The sequence below is a fragment of the Periophthalmus magnuspinnatus genome, chromosome 10, assembly GCF_009829125.3.
Source record: "Periophthalmus magnuspinnatus isolate fPerMag1 chromosome 10, fPerMag1.2.pri, whole genome shotgun sequence".
NCBI classification, from domain to species: Eukaryota; Metazoa; Chordata; class Actinopteri; order Gobiiformes; family Gobiidae; genus Periophthalmus; species Periophthalmus magnuspinnatus.
This window is the reverse complement of record NC_047135.1, coordinates 10,241,389-10,258,656: the sequence shown is the minus strand read 5'-3', so window position 1 is coordinate 10,258,656 and position 17,268 is coordinate 10,241,389. Positions and strand designations below refer to the sequence as shown.

The following is a 17,268-nucleotide window of genomic DNA, read 5'->3' as shown; positions in this document are numbered from 1 at the left end:
TAAACAGTTTTTCCAAGTACCTCTCACACTCACGTATTTGTTCCATCTTCTTTCTAAACAAAAATCCCCTTTAGACTCTCTGCATGCACTCTATAATATGATTTGAACTCTGTGACCTGGTTAAACTGCGCTACAGCTGTAGTTAAAGTGACTGATTGTCATTAAAGGTGTAGTATGTCATTTTTCTTTTTCTGTAGGTTTCCCTGATTTTGTGCATATGTAAATGTAGCCACATGCCTCTAATGGTGACAAAAGTACAAACTAAAACTGTAGTTGTAACATATAGTTTTTATACTTATACTGCATATCTGCAATGAGGGCACAGCAAAAATAAAACATCTGAAATTTGATTCCAGTGAACTACAGTATAGAGGTCATTGGGTCTCATTTATAAAGTGTATGTGCTAAAACAACAAAACAAGAAAATTAGTTAGTTTGGTCCAAAAACCCAGAGTTCAGATGGGTGTGATTAACCTATCAGGGACAAGCATGGTCCATTTGTATCAAAGCAGTCATGGCTGCTTACAAGGGAAAAAAGGGGAAAAAATATCACAGCGGACTGAAAAACACTGCGGATTTCTGCAGAAGTAATGAGTGAGCCACTACACTCTCTTAATTTGAGATAAGAGAAATTTGATTTTATTTGTGACAATGAGCTCCATTGTTTTACATGCATCTGATTGCATGAACATGTTTGGTTCTGACTTGAGGCGCGACGTAGGGAGTGACGACCAGACAGATTTTTCTCTATATAAAAAATACACATGCCTTCTACCACATCTCTTGCCTGATTTCCCAGGCAAGAGATGTGGTAAAAGGCATCTTTCATCATAGAGATGAGAAGTTTGAGGAAGTTTGTGGAAATGTGTTTTTGTCTCTCCTTATGAACACTTTTAGAACCTCATGAACAGTTTTATAAATGAGATCCCTGTTTTGTTATGTATCTAAAAAAAAAAAAAGGACTTCATTCCCACCGCTGAATGTCTCTAGCCACTCTTTATACTGCCCAAATAACAAAGTCTAAAAAGTGCCCAAAAAGGTATACTTTATCCAGAAAAACTGACCTGTGGCCTGTTTAAAGTGGACCTCAGTATCAGTGACAGCAGCACAAAGAAGATCAGGCTCAGTGTCACACAGGCTTTATTTAGACTCCACTAAGGCAATAATGTGTGCAAGTAAACTGTAAATGGATGGTTAAAGGTGCACTATGTAACTTTTCTGTTGAAGGTTCTATTGCTTTGCCTGTAATGTTTCACAGTATAGTTTTAAACTTATAAAAAACTTGCACATATTCAGTTAAAGGTGTTTTTATTGCTTGAAAAAGTTCCTTGAAAAACAGGGTCACCTTTCCACAGATCTGACTTGTAATGTGACCAGGTTGTGTCTATGGAGATAGGGTAGCCTCAATAAGCTTTAGCTTAGTCAAAGTCTTTTTTTATTGTCTGTGTAAACCCTCAGTCGCCCAGGTCTGATCCAGAGCAAAAGACGAAGTTTAAAGCTATCAACTGGACAAATCGCTGTAAGAGTGAAGACGTTTCGCTGCTCATCCAAGCCACTTCTTCAGTTCTGGTCAGATTGCTGGTGGCCACTGCCTTATATCTATATCCTATCTGAAGGGAGGGGCTAACTATGAGCAGAGAAACATCTTCACTCTTACAACGATTTGTCCATTTGATAGATTTAAACTTCTTTTGCTTTTTTTATTGTCTAATTTGATTGCAAGGTCTTATTTTATGGGCTTAGTATACTGACTGCAAGACTGCAGTGAGTTATAGATTGACCAAATAATAAATAAATGATGAGTTTATTGCCATACTGTGGAACATTTTAGGCAAAGTATTTGTGCGATTAGCCCTGTAACAATATGTTACTTTGGCAATGTGGTCATATCAGGATTCAGTGCTTCTCTGTTTAGTGTAGTTCTATGCTTAAGCCCTTTTCCCCACCCACTTCCATCCTGTTGGTCAGTCCCAACATGCTCTGAGTGAGTGACAGGTGGAAATAATCAATCACAGTGAAGTGTGGACACTTTAATTGCACTGTACCATATTTTTACTGTCTTAAAAACCTGAAAAACAGAACTAGTTAATTTCAAACTGTTTGCAGTGGTCCAAAGTTATTCCTTAATTACCTTATGCATTCTGAGCATCCTAATTATTCACTGCGAGTTTATAAGCACTTTTCACAATATTCAGAGGCCAGAATAAAGTTATTTTAATGTTAACAACAACTAGCATGCTAACAGAGCATTGGCCTTATAATTAGACACAGACAGCACACAGCGGTCTCATTTTGAAGAGCTGCTTTTACAATTTAACTTTACTGGAATAAGACCATTTTTTTTAAAAAAGCGGGTACAGACCCGTTAAGTTTCTCATAGCTTCAAAGAAATTAACTGTGATCAAATCGTAATCTGGGCAAATGTAAAGTGTAATAGCCTACATACATATTTTTATCATATTACCCACTTCTACATATATTTTGTGATTAGATTAACAAATTGGGATGTAACACTATTCAAATCTCTTGGTACTATATTTTCACGATGTGCATCTCACAGTACGATATTTCTTGCAATATTTTGTGGAGGCTAACAAAATTATTAATATGCCTTTTTTCCCTTTAAAATGCCTTGATAAGCCTTTGGCTCTGTCACAATCTAAATAATTCAGATTTAAAAGTGCTTAATAACAGTTAGTTCCTCACTGAAAGATAGCAAAGGGTTTTTTTTACATATTGTTTGCCATAACAATGAATATGAACAAAGAGACTTGTAATTCAATATATTGTGATGGCCCACGATATTATTGTGAGACTTTTGGCAATATGATATTTCGGTTATTGTTACATTCCTCCATCTGCCCTTCTTGTAAATAGCCATCACATACATTTGAAGGTTGATTCTGATTCGCTGTATTGGTTGAATTGGTTGATAGGATTATTTCAGCTCATGTTTGGGCCTTGGACTCTCCCCTGACTCCCCCTAGCCCCCCACCCCTCCTCCCAGTGTCGTCATGTGCTTCAGCTAAACTTCTTATTTTTGTCCTTTAACGCCCATCTATTGTCCTCTGTCTATCAGGCTCATTAACATGTGCTACACCACAATATGCACAGTTAAATGTAATTATTATGTGCACATTGTCAATAATAAGACATAGCAACTTGAATCTGCATTGCTCACAAAGCGACTACAAACTTATGATACGTTACCTTATCATCATTTGCTTGTATCTATGGAGACGTTATTGCTTTGCCTGGATTAGTTTTAATTTATATATTTAGTGTTAATGTAATTATATTATCAACAACAATAAAAATCCACAATTTTAGTTGGATCGCCTCTCCGTAGAGCTACCCTAAACTAGGCCGGGTGGTCCATGCAAATAATACATATGGTGGACCCTCTACCAACACACATGCACTTTTTAAGTACCGTATTTTCCGGACCATAAGTCGCTCCTGTGGCACCAACGAAAAAAATGCATAATAATGTAAAAAAAAAACCATATAAGTCGCACTGGACTATAAGTCACATTTTTGGGGGAAATTTATTTTACAGAATTAGAGAACAAGAACAGACATCTTATCTTTAAAGGCAAGTTATAATAATAACAATAATATAGAGAACAACAGGCTGAATAGCAGTACAGGATGCAAATGTAACACATTTATATTTATTCAGCTATATGAAGCATAAACAGCGAACTGAATGCGTGTCTGGTATGTTAACGTAAGATATTAACAGTTAATCAGATAAATAAGCTAAAGTAACACATTTATATTTATTTAGCTACATGAAGCATAGACAAGAAACTGAATATGTGTCTGGTATGTTAACGTAAGATATTAACAGTTAATCAGATAACTAAAGACAACTCCGCCAGCTCCGGAAGTAGATGAAGCTCTGCTTCCGCTTCTGCGTGGTTATCATACTGGTACACAAGCCTAGATTGCCCTCACTCGGTTGCCAGTGTGACAATAACAAAGATAATAATAATTAATAATTTCACGTCACATCTGAGTATAAGTCGCACCCCAGCTAAACTATGAAAAAAGTGTGACTTAAAGTCCGTAAAATACGGCATATTTTTGCGGACCAATTACTGTGTAAAAATCTTTAGAAAAAAAACAAAAAACTAATTTGTGGTAACTTGGTTATCAGGCATTAAAAGTATTGTTTTGACAGCAAGGAGTTCAAAGTTCATATCAAATTATTTATGTAAAAAGTAAGACTGCAATTCAAATGGTTATTTTATTGGTGAACCCCTAATAATAATTTGATCTCTTGGTGACCAGTTGTTCTTTGTAAGCTTTGTGAACAATGGCACTTTTAAACTGTATTGGTTTGTTTTGTTGTTAACACTTTCTACATTGTTCTGTGTTTCCCACCTTGTTCTTATTTAGACCATTTGTAAGGCATCATTACCACATCTTCATTACCACTCTGAACGCATTGTTATTATATTTGTGTAGGGACAGTATAGTGACGGGAACATAGCCTACATGTTTGGATGCATTCATAACATTTATACATTTAACATTTATACATTTACATATGTGTGTGTGTGTGTGTGTATATATATATATATATATATATATATATATATATATATATATATATATATATATATATATAGGAGATAGTAATAATATTTAAGTCTTTTAACCAGATCTGATATTGTATTTTTGTGTGTTTGTGTGTGATTTGAGTGTACGTTTATATTTTGAACACACAGTTGCAGAGGAGTTGTACCAGAGGAGAGTCCTGACCATCACAGGGATCTGCGTGGCTTTGCTAGTGGTCGGCATTGTGTGTGTGGTGGCGTACTGCAAAACCAAGTAAGAACTTTTTCTTTTAAAGAACCTTTAAAAGAAAACCTAAACATGGACAACTTCTGTCCTAAGATAACAAGAGTTGTTCTGGTCTGTTCTGGTTTTATAAAACAGAAAAGTTTGATATGTTAAGTTCTACACATTTATCATTTTGGAATGGCTCTTACAGAAAGCGATCACGAAAAGGTGTATTGTTATGACAAATATTTGAATCTGGTTTAAACATCAAAACAGTGGCACAAGCCGAAAAACCTTTTGTTACATCCAGTTGAGATAAATGCAGACATCGTCCGTGTCCACAAAAGCACAACATCCTTACATTTTGTAAATTTTTCACAAAGTAGTGTGTATTGAGGCTAAAATAGGCTGAAGTACCCAGCATGTTTGTTTTGGTTCACTTGGGCACTTCACCCTTGGATTCCACACAAACCTCAATGCTGCTCTGTCATTGGTGAGCCAACCAGTGCTATCGCACCAGTGGGAGCCTGCCAAGATGGATTCTCACGAGTTTGTGATCACACAAATATCACAAGAATCCATCTTGCTGCACAAGGTTAAATTGCCAGCACCAATTAGAAAAGTAGTTTTAATGACATTTTACAGTGCCTTTTGTCATTTCAAGTGATCAGCAAAGAGAACTGTGCATCCATTATACAGTTAAATCCACAAACAATGTAAGTGAGTGAATTATTGAGCAGAGAAAGAGATGTACAGGAGGATAGCAGCCACAGTAAAGACTTGTGTTCACTGGTGTATGGGTAGCACTCATAGGAAGCTTAAAAATACTTGGAAATGTAAATATTACTTAGTTAGATTTGTTTAAATAATTCATTCAGGCAAACCATCAGTTATATGTTTTATATGTGTATAAGTATTTTAGCTCCATAATCCAAAAGGATGAAGTAGTTATTTAAATCTAACAAGTTTTAAGCTCTCACAAACCATTTTGGTTTCTATTTATTTAAATGAATTGTCTGCCAGGTTTACAAAAAATAACTCTGGGTGCTTCGCTATTATTACTCTTTTTTTTTTTTCCACAAAATGATCTGCTGAAAAAAGAAAAAGAAGAAAAACGAATATTTTCTTTTAGTTTTATTGGTTTAAATGCATTTTAACCAGCCATTATTATCTAATATGTTGAAGTTACAATCTAGACCTAAAATGTCAAAACGACTCAAACCAAGTGAATTCCAGTGATTTTAGTTCATATAGATACTGTCTTCTTGCAGTGTACTTAAGTTGTAACCTTTTGTTAATTATAATGATGTTTTGTGGCATTTTTAGGAAACGGAGGAAGAAAATGCACCACATCCATCAGAACCAGAACCAGTGTGTGGAGCAGCCAAACCGAATGCTCGCCAACGGCCCCAACCACCCAGGACCTGGGCCCGAGGAGATCCCCATGGCAGATGTGAGCGAAAATAAGACCCAAAAAATTTGAAAAAGTAGTGGATGTTGCGGTATCAAGTCTGATTGTTAGAATTATTTCACAATTATACAGTTATTCACACCATGATCAAGTAAATCCTTAATTTTTTTTGTGAACATTGTCTAAATAGAGAACCATTTCTGTATGTGACCATATTTATTTATTCTAAAGTGAAATCAATGTGATTTAAATAGCTGGCATGTAACATAGGTTTACTTTTTGGAGTTTAGATTGGATTGAAATAGCATTAACTTTATTCTAAAATGTCCATGTTTATTCTTATTTATATATACTTTACTAATTATCTGGCTAAACAAATAATAACTATGCATTAGTCTTATATAGATCTTTTCCAGGTGCTCAAAGTCACTTTACAATTTCAGGCATTATTAATTCAAGATCCTATTGCAGCTGCAGCTGCCCTGGGCTACACTGACGGAAGCGATGCTGTCAATCTGCACCATCAGGCCCTCCAACCATCAGCATTCACACCCCACATTCTTACTCAGTGAAGTCAAATCAAGTCAACTCAACATCTAACTTAAGTAAAAGTAAAATGCATACTAATGCTTCATGTGGCCTTCTATCTTATAGTTAGAAATAAATTTAGGAAAATGAATAACTGGGTTTCAGATGTCATGACATTTTATAGGCCAGGGGTGTCCAAACTTTTTTCCCCCGAGGGCCACATATTGAAACATATTTGAAGTCAAGGACCACAGATCGATGTTGATACAGTGAGTCGTTCACATTGGTGCATTTTACACAGCTTTGACAGAGCACTGCACCTTTAATAAGACTTGGCTATATAATTTTAGGTCTGAATCACAATGCAATATTATCCTATTGAAATAATAGTGGTAAAATTATTTAAATTTGTAGTAAAAAAAAAAAAATTAAGGAAAAGGGTACATAAGAATTTCTTATGCTCCATAGTCGTTTATTACCAATAAATTGTAAATCATTGTTTTCAGGTGGGATTAGCACATAAAGAGAAATGCCTCCACAGAAAAAGCAAAGAGGTCTTATATTTTCTGGTTCTTTCATTTAGAAGTGTGGAGCTTGTGCTAAAACAGGGCCGGCATGTCAGAGCTTTAATTAAATATAACTATTTCTAAAAATAACCTTGGTCCTCTGAAGCGCCTCTGAGTATAATGAGCTACAGCAGAGTCAGGATGAGCAGAAGTGGAGACCTGGGAGAGCAGGGAACTCGGGGTTAGTGGCTAATGCTAAAGCAAAGCTAATACACCATAGGGGATTCACCTTACACTGTACAGGCTGTTGTTCCCCATTGTTCCACTGTAAGACAGATATGAGCTGTCGGGCCTGCAGTGATTGAAGTGAATGGATCTCCCTGAAAATAATCTGTAATTTTTAATCCAAATTGTGTTTTATCATGTGTCTGGCAGCTCAGTGTCAATGAAAATAAAAACATTTGGAAAAGGGGAAATGCGTTTATGGAACTGGACTTCGGAGTGGGCATGACTGTTGAGTTCTAAAAAGCTTTTTCTTTTTTTTAATTAGGAAATGTAGCCTAAAAAATTCTGTTTCTTACTACTACCACTACTACCATTAGAAAACACTACAATATTGAGATAACCTGTTTGTTTCACCTGCCATTGGCTATCATGTTATAACTAATAACTGCACGTCTCTCCCTTTTCACTCCAGTATATCTCTAAGAGTGTCCCGACCACAGAGTGTGTGATCAGCCATGGGGCTGAGGGGGCAGGGAACTACGCAGGCAGCCGGATGTCCACGCGCTCACACCACTCCACCACCGCCTCCCATGCTTCGCGCTATGGCTCCAGGTCTGTGTCCTATCTGCAACACCTGTATGTGTCTCACTGACTAATGCAAGAGTAATGCCTGCATCTTATTGTTGGGTACAGATGACATCACAACATGCTATAGGCCAATAATATTTAAAATAGATGGGGGAAGCAAAAAATTATATTGGTTAAATGCAAGTTGTTCTAATACAGTGAGGGATTGAGTCTAATCAGTAATAGAAATTATCAGGTTCAACATTTGTCAATTTACCTTTTAGATATTTCATAGCAAGTACAATAGATTCAATAGGGAAAAAGTGACTTTTGCTCCCCACCTGGGAGTATGACTTCATCACATTATAGAATCTGAAAACCACCAATGGGGAACCTTGTGTTCTTAATGAATAATTCTTTTTTATATTATTTTGATGTTAGAAGTTACATTTTACCTCACCTCTCCCTTCACACAGACATGAGGAGCAGACATGGAGCATGGAGCGCACAGAGAGCATGAACTCCGATTGCCAGTCAGGCCTGTCCAGCTCCGTGGGCACCAGTAAGTGCAGCAGCCCAGCCTGCATGGCCCGCAGAGCTCACTGGGGCTGCACCGAGGGCTCTGGGACCGGGATGACCTATGGGGACTCCTACGACTCCCTGCGCGACTCCCCTCACAGTGACAGGTAAACACTCCCCTCACAGTGACAGGTAAACATTCCCCTCACAGCGACAGGTAAACATTCCCCTCACAGTCACAGGTAAACACAGCGGCAGGTAAACACTCCCCTCACAGCAACAGGTAAACACAGCGACAGGTAAACACTCCTCTCACAGCGACAGGTAAACACTCCCATCACAGTGACAGGAAAACACTCATCTCACAGTGACAGGTAAACACTCCCATCACAGTGACAGGAAAACACTCCTCTCACAGCGACAGGTAAACACTCCCATCACAGCGACAGGTAAACACTCCCCTCAAAGCAACAAACACACACCTCACTATGACAAACACTCCCTTCACAGCAACAGGTAAACACTCCCTTCACAGCAACAGGAAAACCCTCCCCTCACAGTGACAGATGAACACTCCCCTCACTACAACAGGTAAACGCAGCGACATTTAAACACTCCCCTCACAGTGACAGGTGAATACTCCCCTCACAGCGACAGGTAAACACTCCCCTCACAGCAACAGGTAAACACTCCCCTCACAGTGACAGGAAAACACTAACCTCACAGCGACAAACACTCACCTCACTGTGACAAACACTCTCCTCACAGTGACAGGAAAACCCTCCTCTCACAGTGACAGGTGAACACTCCTTTCACTACTACAGGTAAATGCAGTGACATTTAAACACTCCCCTCACAGCGACAGGTAAACACTCCTCTCACAACAACAGGTAAACACTCCCCTCACTGCGACAAACACTCACCTCACTGCGACAAACACTCCTCTCACAGCGACAGGTGACTACTCCCCTCACAGTGATTGTTTTGTGGTGTAGTAGTGAAGTCTGTATTTTTGATGTGTGTTCACCTGCCCAGGGACTACAGATGGAAAGTCATCTCCTCTTTTCTAAGATTATTCTTTATTTGTCAAGGACCATGTACAAATTCATTAAAGAAAAAAGAAGAAAATTATTTTTGTCTGTACATTTTGAGCAGCTCCCATGGATTTCTTATTGATAATTTAAAGGCTTTCTTATGTTTGTACTTGACTACATTTAGTCACACAAAGATCAGGAATACACACATACTACGACCTAAAGTCAGACAAATAAAAAAAAAAAAAGGATATAATAAATTATGTCGCAAACAAAAACAAAAACATTACACTTATTACACTCACTACATTAAGTCATGCATAAACACACGTTCTCTTCCCATACTCCACAATAACAATCAGGTCATAGAGGAGATTGTGAGGCTTTTTGGGGTGATATGGCGCCCTCATGTGGCACAGTAGAGAGATAACAAAAGCAAAAAAAATGCATTAGGAGGCCACAGTCGCACAAACAGAAAGATTGTGTACTGAAATCCGGTTATTAGTTGAGTCAGTAATTATCAGTGATAATGAAGTTCTTTAAGCATCTTCTCATAATGATGAACATCAGTAATGTATGTTCTTTTATTCTGACCTGTTATTACAGATATGTGTCAGCCCTGACCACCCCAGCCCGACTGTCTCCAGTGGAGTTCCACTACCCCCCGCTGCCCCCACAGGTGCCCACGTTTCAGATCACCTCCCCCAACACGAGCCACGCCCTGTCCCTGCCCCCAGCAGCCGCCGCCTACCACCGAGAGGATGACCAGCCGCTGCTACGATGCCCGGAGGTCTGTGTGTCTGTTACATTATATACATAAGGATTGTGCCAGCTATATACCTCTCACATGCTCTCTGCTGCCCCTACAGGACCGCAGTCTGTACCGACAGCCACGGCGGCCCCGGCGGCCCTACTTGACGGAGAGCACGGGCAGCCTGCCCTCCAGTCCGTACCACGCTCCGGACGAGGAGGCGTATGAGACCACGCAGGAATACGCCTCGTCCCGAGAGCCAATCCGGAGCCGGCGCCGACCGCGCAGGAACCGTCTCAACGGACACATCTCCCAGCGCAGCGGCCTACAGGACTACAGGGACTACAGCTCCCAGAGCTTCAGCGGCTCCGAGGAGGAAGAGGAGGAGGGCGAGAGCACGCCTTTCCTCAGTATGCAGAACATGAACGTGGACCCAGGGCGGCCCGCAGAGTCTCGGACACACCGCGGCCTCAGTCGGCCCGGGCGCTCGCAGTCTCATCGCTCCAAAGCTGACAACATGCCCCTCTAAGCCCCGCCCATCACCACTAGGAGAAATATTTTTATTTTGTATAACAGACAGATATTCTAAACAAAGGAAATATTTATTTTCATTGTCTACTAGCTAACAGCAAAGACTTTTTTTATAAGGGGGGATATTTATATGTCGAGTTTTTTGATTTACAGCATTATGAGAGATGAAAAAATAAGAGAATTACGTGCCAATTTTTTCACGAGTTAGATAACTAGAATAATATTGTGGTGCCTTTTGCTGTATGCTGAAGTCGGAGGTCCCATTGAGTTTTGTAGCCTTTCTTATGAAGACTCCTGGTTTTTATAGAGTCCCACCCTTGTCCTCCTCTCCCGTTGGTTTTGCTCTGGTTTGGGATCTTCCTCTTTTGAACTGTGATTCTGTTCTGATCATGCAATATCGCCTCCCTGTGTCAGAGCTGTCAGTTTACATGGTTTTGTCCATGCCGCCCCAGGTGCAGGTAGAGTGGCTGATTTCACACATAGATTTAGGTCTCCGCCCGTTCCTCATGTTTCTGTTAGTTTTACGGAGCTGTGGTGTTGATCAGTTATTATGCGTAGGCCAATGGCTGTGTCTGAAATCACTCACTCATACTCACAAGTATGTCTTGATTCAACATTATTCATAGAAAACATGTATTTACTTTGCATGACCTAGAGGTCCACTTTTTGCAAGCTTATTGGTAGGGTTGCAAAGATGAATCATCATATTTTGATAACTGTAATCATTATCTGGACCATACAGACTCTAAAACTCATACAAAAAACTTTTTGTAGACACTGGATATTAAATCTGGTTTTCATTAATAATACACATTAATTTGTAAATATGCTTTATCTAAAAGCCTTCTGTCACCACATTTTAACCTTCATTTAGTTCATAATGTATTTAAAACTATCAGTGTACAATAGAATTAATCATTTGACTTGTCAGCTACTAAAATAATGGTTCATTGCAGCCCTACTCATCAGATTTATGGTTGTAGCTGTCCAACCCATTGATTTTATAACAGCAGTATTGTATTGTGGTGCAAAGTCAGGAACATAGAGACTTCAGACCATCTAATACATCACATACATCATAAACTGAAGAAAGGGAAAGTCTAATTAAAACAGAACTCGTTCATTTCTAAACAGTTTGTTGTGGTCCAAAGTTATTCCTCACTTACTTTATGTATTTTGCACCATAATTATTCACTGTGATGAGTTTATAAGTACTTTTTTCAACTCTCAGAGACCAGAGAGGAGTTTCTCCATCACAGTAATGCTAACTACAACTTGCATCCTAATGCTGATTATCGGACAATAGAACACTTTATAATTAGATGCAGACAGTACAGAGGGAACCTATTTTGACTTCAAGAGCTGGTTATACTATAATGTACTGGCACTAGACACAATTTGTGCAAATACATGGAATACATCTGGTACAGGCCTTTAACAGTAGCTTTAATTTAGAAAATACTCTATTTGAAGTCCATGTAAACATGTGGGTGGCCTAGGAAAGGACAATACATGAGTGATTTTGGACACATCCTTTGTATCTGACCTCTCCTATCTCCTGTTTGATTGACAAGCTCCTTCCAACAATCCCCTCGCTGCCACAGGCTCCATTGCACTGTTAGTCCCGCCCTCCCGGAGCAGTGATTGGCCGGAGCCGCCCCTGAGCTGTCCGTAGACCAGTTAAAATCCAGCCTCAGACTCCGGCCTCTCGCCCCGACTGCCCTTTGCGTTTCCTATGCCAGCAGCTTAGTGCCGCACTGTGTCTCAGGACTTCCCCATGACATCAGCCCAACCTCTTCGGCCTGGTCTACATGATTTGATATTTGATTTCACATTGACATTACAAGAGCGCCTTGGAGAATGAAGAAAGAGACTGCCGTTTGTTTTGTTAAAAGGGTTTATCATGTTAAAATAGTCAGGTTTCACTGATGCAGTACAGTATTGGATTTAGGGCTGCAAGATTACCTGTAAATACAGAGGTCATGATAGCAAATTTAGTGATTTGATTATTGTGAAACAAAACATATGATAATTCACATGATAATTCATTCTCTGACCAAAACAATAGTGCAGTTCTCATCCATTCATATGTTTTAATAAATCCCCTTTCCTTTGAAACAAAATTCATAAACTACGGCAGTATAGTGCACCATAAAACAATTATAATAGCAAATATAATCTAGGATAAAATAGAAATAAGGGCATTTTTTATCATACTCCAGATTTATGAAATCAAACTTTCTGTATGATTAAGTAAAGTAAAGTAAAGTGAATGTGCACTATTCATTTAAGTTTACGGTTTTGGAGTATAAATTGAATTAAAACAAAAATTATCATGAGGTTGTTTTTTTTTGCAATTATAACGTGACATGTATAGTCAAATTTTTTGATTACCTGAATAATTTTGACATGCCTACCAGCAATCAAATCTTAATTTTATGTTGTCGCCTTTGAAGAAGCTCATTTCAATGGCAGCAGTTGTTGAAGTGATAATTTTCTTTCCATGGAACAAAATATTCGGTCTCCATGGGGCTATCTACCATAAGCTACCATCTGTAATTAGGTTGGCCAACCCATCCCTGTTATATAGGTTTCACATCTGCCATCTACTGGTGAAAAAAAATCTAATAAACTTGCAGGTGGTTGCTTTAAAACCTGTTAACCCTGTAGCTTAGTCCTCTACAAACATGTTCTGAAATACACATGATTGTTGTATTAGTTTAGCAGATCACTGTAAAGTCTTCTCAAATGTTTATGCTCCAAAAATGTGCACTGTGACTCTAAAGCTGAAGTACCTGATTTTCAAACCGTGAAAGAAGGAAGCGCGTTTAAGTCTATCAAATCAATACTCTCACAAACCCTTTGGCATCACTCGCATGCATGGAATTTTCAGACAGAAAAGTGAAGCAGAGAGGATCACCAAAGCACAGCCAATCAACTCTCATCCCAAAGCTTCAAGTAGAGATTCACATGGCTCTGTCTTAATAGTTTACTAGTTTGTGAATAATTATTTTTTTTGAATTAAACTAATTGGAAATCAAATTGACATACTTTTTGTTGGCCCACATTTGGCAGATTAGACTTACTATTAGCTTTGTATATTAATAATAACCAGAACTGTCACCACAGCTGTGCATCACTTCACTGTTTTTTATTGAATTCAAAGTAATCCATCTGAAACCTGGCTGGACCTGTACTGTACTGCCCAGTTGAAATGTGGCTAACAACAATCGCTGTGTTTATGAAAGATTACCCAAGTTCAGGCATGGTATCAGGGTCATATGTTTTTGGTCAAAGATGTCCTGGCTCCTCACTTGTTTCTCTTTCAATCCTGAATCTCTAATGCCTTCTGCAGCTATGGTTTAACACTGTATCAATGGGAGAAGCTGTTTATAAGAGGTTTTGTTTAGCTCAGTACTAATGATGCTAACTGATAACTGCATCCTTGGTTTTGCTTTTTGATATATTTCTAGATACTTTGCTTGGTCATATTGACTGAATGATCTGTCATGTGTTTGTCTTTGTCCTTCCTGTCACCGCACATCTCCTGACCTTTCACCTTTACTTCCTGTTTACTGACCTCAGAAGCATCGACAACACATTAATAAATCACCAACACTCACACACATGTATTTAGCCTGGTGATGTGAGCTGTGGGCTGTAATTATCATGGACAATAGTGAAATGTCAAATCAACTTCAGCGTTTTCAAACTATAGATCTGATATATGTTGCCTACAAATCAATCTCAAAATTGCTGTTTTGAAGTTATGGAAAATTTTTATATTGAGTATATTTACTGCTTTAACCTCCTGAGACCTGAGCTCTCGCATGAGATACTTTATTAATTTCTCTTTTTTATTTGGGCTGACTGGGACCAGATGAGTGTAAATACAAAGAATTATCTTTTTACATTATGTAGTTTCTGAGAAAAAAATATGTAAATCAAATGTCCTCATATGTGGACATTTTCATCATTTTGATAAAACATTTGAATAATGATTTGCAAAATCTATTTATTAAGACCCTGAAAACAGCAACATTTGTCCTGAATGTAAAAACAAAATGTGAAACAACAATTGTGCCTCTTGGAACAATGTGTCTCGTGTGAAGAGCTGCTGACAGCAGCAGGAAGAAAATTTAAAAAAATTAAAATAAAATATTCTAAACATTCTAAACTGTTAAAAAATGAATATATATATAATATATTTGCATTGTTGTTGTTCTTGTATGCTGTTATTCTTCTAAAAATTTGCATTGTGGCCTAGACAACCCAAAATGTGTTGTCCACATATGAGGACGCCAGGTCTCAGTAGGATAAGAAAATGTTTTAGTTTGACTTCATGCTGTCACATGAACTAAAATTTCAAACTTGATTTTGATACTAAGGAAAAGATTCAATACTGATTTCAACACCACAATGATAATACAATGTGATCTACATTCTACTAGTTTTGATATAGATCAAAGCGAGATGTATGCTGTATATGAGTGTTGATGGTTTTCTCTTATTCACAAGTAAGTACAGAGCTGTGGCCGGAGATGGGGGGTAGGTGAAAACAGATAGTTCCTGAGCACTCACACCTCAAATGCAAGAGACAGTTCAGGATTTCTCAGATGTGCATGAATAAAATACAATTTTGAGTAAGCTAATGATGAGGGAACACTAAATCTCACTAAGTGTCTTTTAAAGGTGCTGTAGCAGATTTTTATTGTCTTAAAAATGTGAAAAACAGAACTAGTTCATTTGAAAAAAACTGGCCCAGATTTATTCCTCATTTACTTTATGCATTCTGAGCATCCTAATTATTCACGGCGATGAGTTTATAAGCACATTTTGCAGCTTTCAGAGACTTTCCAAAGCTTTTGCATTTCACAGTACAGCTGCCAACAATTAGCATGCTAATACGCACTTCTTGATTATCATACAATAAAACCCTCTAGAATCAGATGCAGACAGTACATAGCAGACTTATTTTGACCTCAAGAGCTGATTATACATAATATCTGTACTGGGGCAAGACAAATGTTGCTTAAATACATGGGAAGAAATTCAGTACGTCTTTCACAATGAAAAAAAAATCCAAGAATAGATGACTCTGAGGACATTAAAACACGTTGTCCATGTTCATCGACAGCCTACAGCCTCAAACACTTTAACACAACACAGTGATGGAGATACTCCTCTATTACACAGGGTTTGGACTGAATCACTCTTAATTTGAAAAGTAGTGTTAACTTTTATTCTGAAACGACACAGGAAATGCATGAACCACGTTAAAAGTTCAACTCAAAATAGTGGGGAATCATGTAGGATTATTATTAGGCACAAATTACTGACTAGTTTTGACTATTTACTGGATGGGAAGTTGGGGGGAGTGAGAATCTATAGTGTGCTTATAGTTATAGCTGACCTGGTTTCCCCGCATCCATTGACACACTACTAAAGCACACATATCCACCCATCTCTACTTGTGTTTGTCGAGCATTTTGTCTTTTTTAACCTACTCCTAACCCTTTTTCGTCCTCTGCATGTCTAGTGGAACTGGTAGTTGGGTGCATGGAAAAAGCAGCAAGCAAAATCGTTTTTCCACACAATGAATAAAAAAATAAAAATTAAACGTGTCCTCATTTTGACATTCAGCAATAAATCCCCTCCTTATCTCATGTCCATCCTTCTTCTTCTTGGAATATGCTAGAAGATTTTTTGCAAGTTTTATCAGAAAACATTACGACTTGTAAAAGAAGAAAAATCCAAAAACCACCCCTTCATATGGAAAATAAAACTCTATTCCTACCACTTTGAACCCGTCCTGTCATCTGTCTACTCCTGTCGATAATAAGGAATAGGCTCTATACTCAAAGCTGATTCTGACACCAGCATGATAATAAAAACAACCCTAGACAAGTAAAGATAGTGGATGCTAATGTTATTTATTTATGGTCATTGTGGTTGTTAACTACCTCCGAACAGTAATTAAAAGTGTGTATGACAGGTTGTTCTAATTGTTACTTAATTTGGTGGGATAGTACCTGTGGTAAACATTTATCATTTTATATCAGCTATGTTGCAGTTTGTGGGAAAATGTTGAGAAGAAAAGGTACAAAAATCCTTGTAACTATGCCATTGACCTGGAAAATTCCTTCCAAAGTGTAGGAAAAATTTGCCCACAATGAAGAAATTTTTCTGACAGTTTAAACCTTACACAAAATAAAGGTGAGGTCATTTATTTTTATTTGTCAAATCACAAGTATTTAGACAAGTTTTGGCCCTTGGTAACATTATGGTTGCTAAGTAACAGTTATGCAGTCCACCTATGTCACATCTGCACATGTCCAAAATTAGAAACTTCACCAAAATTTAAAAAACTATAAAATACTAAGCAAGATAATAATACTACTACTA

The 17,268-nt window shown here is 38.1% G+C and overlaps 1 protein-coding gene across 1 annotated transcript in view; it reads left to right on the top strand.

The window, feature by feature from the left end:
* nrg2b (neuregulin 2b) overlaps positions 1–16,651 on the top strand; it is a 73,799-nt gene extending 57,148 nt beyond the window's left edge. Inside the window, exons 7-12 of the mRNA XM_033973626.2 lie at positions 4,737–4,839; positions 6,118–6,244; positions 7,934–8,073; positions 8,505–8,714; positions 10,188–10,371; positions 10,451–16,651. Of these exons, the coding sequence (XP_033829517.1) occupies positions 4,737–4,839; positions 6,118–6,244; positions 7,934–8,073; positions 8,505–8,714; positions 10,188–10,371; positions 10,451–10,861 (1,175 nt within the window). The 3' untranslated portion in view covers positions 10,862–16,651. The remainder of the gene's footprint in view (positions 1–4,736; positions 4,840–6,117; positions 6,245–7,933; positions 8,074–8,504; positions 8,715–10,187; positions 10,372–10,450) is intronic.
* The last annotated feature ends 617 nt before the right edge of the window (positions 16,652–17,268 follow it).